Below are 6,965 nucleotides of genomic sequence, written 5' to 3'. Positions count from 1 at the left end.
TATATATATATATATATATATATATATATATATATATATATATATATTTGCAAGTTATGGCAAAATGCATTAGAAATTTTTGCTGTTATATCTCCTAATGGCACTGACATATTGCAATATCGCTTTACGGTGTTATAATCACAACCACAACAAAGTACGCGTTATTATTAGGTAACGTGACTGCAATATTGCGAATTGTCAGTGAAATGCGCAACATTTCAGCACCCGTGTGAAAGGCGCAATTACATGACTCCGTTACGACAATAATGTCTTAAGAGAAGGAAATGCTAAAAGAAAGTGGAAAAGTGAAACTTCCCTCCCGCTATACGAAAAAAAAAAAACGAAACTGTACCTTGGGATCGTTGGATAACACTAAGGGTGGAAGATCCTTTATAGTTAGCAACGAAGTCATCACCATTTCAATTATCGTAGGTTGCAAATTGATTGGTAACTGAAACACCGAACAGCATGAAACACTCCATTAGAAATGCCTAATAGTATTACAATTTGCAACTCATCAATGTAAGTACATAACATACATGTAACATGTTAACACATGGAAAAAAAGGATTTGCTGCAGCAGCAAACTAATTTGCTATATATGAACAGTTAAACATAATTCGTTGTGTTAACTACTTTTTCTTTGCTACAGGAATCTATTTCCTTGCTATGATAACAAGGAAGGAATCTATTTCCTTGCTATGATAACAAGAAAATCTACTCGTACAGCAAGACAAGTGACTAACGCAGCAAATTTGCTACAGATGGACAACTAAACATAATTTATTGCTTTAGCTACTTTTTTGTTGCAGGAAAAACAGATTTTCTTATTATCTTAGCAAGGAAATTGGTTCTTACAACAAAGAAAAAGTGGCTAACATAGCAAATTATGTTTAGTTGTTTATATTTTTTTTTCTGTGCATGTTTGCTACTACGGTTTGCTTAGAGGACTTTTTCATAGGTCACCACCTCGTAATTTTTTTGTTTTTTATGTAATTATATAAAAATGACTTAACTTTTGACAATGTAGACATAGAAAAAGAGAATTTTGCCGTCACACGCTGTGACATTGATAGCAAACATGTTAAAAAATAGAATGTCTTTTAGAGGCCTCAAGCCTGATCTACAATATGCTCTTTGCGTTCTGTTTCTTGTCTTCTATCTTATTCTAGCTTAAAGCTTAAGATTTGAGTCAGAAATAGATAAAGAGAAAGAAGCAGGAAGCAAAGAGCATATTGTAGATCAGGCTTTAAGGTTCCTGGTCTCGTTACGGAACCTTGAATTGATGATGTCAGAAGAGAGAAAACGCACACGAAAAATTCTTGCATGCTATTTTTAAATAAAAAGATGTTTATATGAAGGAACACTTTAGATGACAAAAATATGAAGAAAAGTAGAAAAAGGCTGCATGTCATGTTAATTTTACGACTATTTATTAACTGTCAAGGGAAAAGGATAGTTTTTAGAGTTTATGGGAATTTTATAAGAGTATGCTTAAGTGATTTGAAGTATTTTTTCATACAAATATATTTTTATTCGAAAATAGCATATAAGACCATGCGTTTTTTTACTCCTGACGTTAATTATCAATTCTGATATCATTTCGAAGTAATGAAATCAGAAGCCTTAATGTATCTTTGGTAAATATATAGAAAATTGGTGTTACCTCGGATGAATTTGACCTTGACATATGTTATCAAAGTGACATATGTTAACAATCAAAACGACGCTTTACGCGTCGCTCGTTGTTCATTAAAAAGTTATTAATAAAAGAAGTTTGGCCCATCGAAGGTGGCACCAGTTTTCTGTGTATTTACCGTATCTTTTAGAAGTTTGTGTTGCCTGAGGTATCACATATATTTCATACACGCGGGACCTTACCTTTTTTGTGTGAATACCGCGCTCGTTGAAGTGATTCGCCGCTTTCAAAACGCATTGCTCGATTTCCGGTAATGTCGGCCGAATGCCGTACGAGTTGTCTATCTTTGGCAGATAGTAAACCTTTAATTGCTTTAGATCGACCGGTACAGTTAGGCGCAAATCGTGATTGCACTTTGACGTCATTACTTTTATAAGCAGTTCGATATCCTCCGCGTATCTAGCCAACGGGCCCACGCTAAAACAACTTTGGAATAATTTATCCTCGCAATAAGGAAAGCATCCCTCGATAGAAATCATTTCTGCAATGTAAGAAGGAAAATGTAATTAGCAAAATCAGGAAGTGACGTCTTACTTGTAACACCGTTGCCATTACAAGCTACCCAGATAGCACAGAGAATTTTAAAAAAATCAAAAACAATTCAGTTGTATGTCACCAATTCTGAGTTCATTTGGAGATGCAAAAGAATTTTTTTGCACCCAAAAATAAACTCAGAATTGGTGACGTATGACTGAATTCTATTTGAATTTTCTGTGCTACCTGGGTATTTTTCAATAACAAGTTGATAATAGCGTAGTTTTTTCATTAAATAACGGTAAAGATAATTGTGATTACATGTTTTTGGTGACTTTGACGAATATAATCGTTATTTTTATCGTTGCTTTGCAGCGAATTGTAAAGACAAGTTCTTCGGAACTTGGTGAAGAAAGTAACAGGGTTTGCAACGATTCGTAGCTTCTTGAATAATGGTAAAGGTAACGATAACGGTCGCGCCTAAAAAGTAATATCCCCAATCTTGCTAATTAGCATAAAGATTAATATTGATAAGTTAACGATTCGAGGCAACTGTCGATTTTTTATGAAATTAGAACTCCGAGGAATGAATTTAAGAGAAACAAGCTTCGAATAAATTTAAAGAAAAATGAGTCAACTCACTAGACGTTGGTCTGTATCCGAAAACGCCGCAAAAATGCGCCGGTAGCCTTATAGAACCGAGCAAATCAGAGCCAATCCCGATTAAGGAAGCACCTGTTGCGAGTAATGCAGCCTGAAATGAAATTAATTAAATCAATCAATCAATTATATAACTCACAATAAGCTAAATTCTCATTACATTTAGAACTATCTTAATTTCATCCTAAAATACTATGTAGACAATGGCAGTATTTTAAGAGATAAACTTAATATGACCTTAAATATGAAATTAAGCTATGAATACCGCTTTATAAGGATCATGACCGATAGATTAATAAAACGTGTACTGAGATAATCTTTTAAATAATCATATATGTGAATCGCGATGGGACGGATGTGCTCAACAATTTTTCTGGTGCGATATTTTATTATAAGCAAGATTGCTAATATTACGATAACGGTTTAACAAAAAAGCATAAGGATCTTCAGATAGCACAGAGAATTCTAAAAGAATTTGGTCACCAATTCTGAATTTATTTTTAGATGCAAAAAGAATTCTTTTCACTGAACTGAACTCTGAAGAATTCTTTTTGCATCTGAAATTAAACTCAGAATTGGTGACATACGACTACATTTTTTTTTAAATTCTTTTTGAATTCTCTGTGCTATTTGGGGTTAGGATTAAGAAGTCTGATTTGTTGTCATTAGACGTTCATATTAATTATATTAAGAGCGGAGTATCATTAAGCGTAGTATTATCATGACGGAGAATTCATTGGAAGAGATTCTATAAAACATGTCACATCTGAGGCCCTATTCTGGACGCGTAACGAAAGTTAATTAAATACGCCCTTTTAATTCCAAATTCCATATTTCTTCTACAAGCGTCACGTATAAAGTTGTTTCGTTATGAGAATCACAAAGACACATTTAGCGTTCGATATACGTGCAGAATGAGACGTTTGCCTAAAAGGCAAGTTTGTCATACTCTACAAGACGAAAATTTTGGTTAGGAGAACTCGCGAAATCAGGGCACGTATTATGAAAATATTCAGAGAGCCCGATATAATATGCCCGATCGGAATAATCCTGTTTTGACAGCACAATAAAAATCTAAAAAATAAGTAGTCTAGAAAAGAAGTAATACCGACCGGAATCTTTCTCGAATAGAGTTTCATAATACTTATTCGGTTTCAAACGCGATATCGCGTGCGATTAGAATTACCTCTCCGCCGGACGATCCACCGGGTGAATACCTGGTATCGTAGGGATTAAGAGTGTTACCGTACAGTCGATTCGAGGTGTCTAAATTACTGCACATTTCTGGGGTGTTCGTAACACACAGCGGGATCGCGCCGGCATTTCGAAGCAGCTCGACGACGGCACTGTCCGCGGTCGCTTTTACCCCTTTCCGTGTTAGGGAGCAACCGGTGTAACTAGCACCTGTAAACGTGATCGTCGTCTTAATACGGAACTCTACATTTACACGTCTCCCTCACTATGCAGAAAAGGTTACGTTTACACTCTGCATTTAGACTACGGTCTGTACTTCAAATTCAACTTAAATTACATTATCCGACAAAATTTGACTTTTTTTTTCCTGTGATTCGCAACTACTATTTTTTTAGTAAATTCGAGGTCGCTGAATCCAAATCCGCCAGCAAAAAATGCCCATCACGTCAAGTTTTTGAGATAAATCCAGTAATATAGGTAAAAAAAACTGCATTTTTTGCTATATTTTCCAATTTTTTGTGGCCAAACAAAATTTTATTTTTCAATTTCATTAATGCCACTTTAAAGTGCTATTCTTCATCTTTAAGACGAATTTTTAAAGTTGCCGCAGATTCTTTGAACTGTTATCTAATACTGCGCACAAAGGAACTGTAGTTCAAGTCCCATAAACATCTATTATAGATATAACAGAATATCTAAATAGAAGATTTAAATTATCTAAACAGTTGATAAATGACTTGATTCAAATAAGGCTCGTATTTCAGTCGGTTTAGTTATTTGACCTGAAATAGGGCGTCTGCCTTTTTGATGTAAACGCGCGACGCAGTTCAGAAATTTAGACTCGGATAGATCAGACCGCTAAATGTAAACTGGGCTATTACATATATGGTCTATACATATTGGAGACAATGTCAAACCGAAAATATGGATATATCAAATGCAAAAGCAAAGATACACACCAAATACATGGATACAGGATATACAATAGATATGGACTGAAAACTGGACCTTGTTACAATATCATATCATATATCGGTAATACTGTGATATGAAACAAGTCTATAAATATCCAAAAGACATTCTATTTTTTAGACATTTTTTTAATAATTAGCGCTGTCTGGACCTATTATTAATTAATTAATGCTCACATTTTTCTAATAAGAAATTTTAAAACGGTGCAACTTTATGTGTAAAGACTTTAATGCCGATCTGTACTCATATTTGCTTGTCCAGTCACAATGGCTAAACTATAATACTTTTTCTTCTCAATAAATTTTGCAACATATCCGATGAAAAAATCTATTTTTGAGTAATTTTTTAAAGAGATAAATTTTCTTATCGGATACCGGGTGTGCTGCAAAAAAGTTTAATATAACGTGATATAACGATGATGTAATGTAATTTCCTGGATATCAATTATGAATTTTTTTTTCTCTAGCACAAACTTATGAAAAGTGGAAATTTTCAAATGTGAAAGCATATAAGAATGTTCACTTTTCACGAGTTTACATTAGCGAAAAAAATTGAAGATCGAAACCCTCAAATATTGCACTGTATTAGACTGTATTACACTGTAGTGTAAACGCCACGCAGTTAGTATGTGCAAAAAAACGAAGTCTTAAGCCCAAATATAAAAAGTCAAAGATAAAAATATCGTTGAATTTGCATATTAATCGTTTCTCATTCTAATTTGAGAAACGTGTAAATTGCACATGCGATCAGGAATAATAGTTGAAGGAAATCGAAGCATTTATAAAGGTATTGCGATCTTCCGGCCATTAACTGTGTACCACCGTTCATGCGTTTACTAATAATGCTACAATTTTTGCGATATAATGTAGCTCGAGACGAGAAAAAAATTACCCGATTTGAGGCATTCTTTTTGCAAAGCGATCTCTACATACTGCTACAAAAATATGAGCTGATTACCTTTGACAGCGTAGCATTCTTTGATGGTGATTGGCACTCCGTAGAGCGGCTTTTCCTTTTCCAACGTTTCGGCATCGAATTTGCCCGCCAACTGCTCGTCGCAAATTTTTGCCTCTATTATAGCCGGTCCATATCGATTGTCCACCACGGCGTTTAAGACACGATTCACTTCTTTTATTCGCTCTGTATATGCGTACACCACTTGGTAGCTCTCGATCTATTTTTTCTCGGTATTGCGGAAACATACGGATGATTTTCTCTATTTTTGCATCTCACGTCGTGAGAGAGAGAGAAAGAGCGAAAGAGAGAGAGAGAAAGAAAAAGAGAAAGAGAGAATTATAAGATCCATTTTTTGGATGCAACTCACCTCTCGCTGTCGAATCATCTTAGCGAGCTTGGTGGCGCTTATTGTGAACAGGGGATCCGGCTGGGATATTTTTAACGGCTTCTTCCGATAGATGAATGACAATATCCAGTATGATATGTAATACATGATGTTCATTATAAAGAGCAACGTGCGCATCGTTCGATGTATCTTCTGTAATGTAAACACGCAACTGAAAAATGCATTGACATTGGTGCGTGCAAAGGAATGTAGTCACGTCGGCGATTGAAAAAATGCTGCATTGTGTCGATGCGTATTAATATAAAAGAGATATGTGAGTTATATATGCAATCAAGAATGACAATGACTTTATTACACGTGACAAGATCCATCGCTGGTGCAATTTTCGTTTTGTTTTCTTTAAGAGAATTAATACGTAATATTATGTTTACATAATACACATTTGTATACAGAGAATATGACAATTAATGACACAATAAGCATCTCCATTTGATAACAATGAAACACTTAAGAGAATTCTTACTCTGTCGAGTAAGTGTGAATCGAATTACAGTGTATAAAAAAATACCTTCGTTCTTTCTAAGCGCAACAATATATATATATATATATATATATATATATATATATATATATATATATATATATATATATATATATATATAT

At 34.3% G+C, this 6,965-nt stretch overlaps 1 protein-coding gene across 2 annotated transcripts in view; it reads right to left on the bottom strand.

The window, feature by feature from the left end:
- The window catches only part of LOC116845399 (fatty-acid amide hydrolase 2-like), a 21,907-nt gene that overhangs the window by 4,890 nt on the left and 10,052 nt on the right, over window positions 1-6,965 (bottom strand). Inside the window, exons 2-7 of one of the 2 annotated variants that reach the window (XM_032818042.1) lie at window positions 6,324-6,513; window positions 5,957-6,173; window positions 4,020-4,237; window positions 2,816-2,927; window positions 1,882-2,180; window positions 353-451 (exon numbers count right to left, since the gene is read on the bottom strand). In XM_032818042.1, coding sequence (XP_032673933.1) covers window positions 353-451; window positions 1,882-2,180; window positions 2,816-2,927; window positions 4,020-4,237; window positions 5,957-6,173; window positions 6,324-6,479 — 1,101 coding nt within the window. In that variant the 5' untranslated portion in view covers window positions 6,480-6,513. The remainder of the gene's footprint in view (window positions 1-352; window positions 452-1,881; window positions 2,181-2,815; window positions 2,928-4,019; window positions 4,238-5,956; window positions 6,174-6,323; window positions 6,514-6,965) is intronic. The other variant, XM_032818041.1, reaches the window with a different exon arrangement.

Source organism: Odontomachus brunneus, unplaced genomic scaffold (genome assembly GCF_010583005.1).
Source record: "Odontomachus brunneus isolate Ranch 3 - 2012 unplaced genomic scaffold, Obru_v1 Obru_scaffold_051, whole genome shotgun sequence".
Lineage (NCBI taxonomy): Eukaryota > Metazoa > Arthropoda > Insecta > Hymenoptera > Formicidae > Odontomachus > Odontomachus brunneus.
Note: the sequence above shows the minus strand (reverse complement) of the source record. Positions and strands in the feature narration are given on the sequence as shown.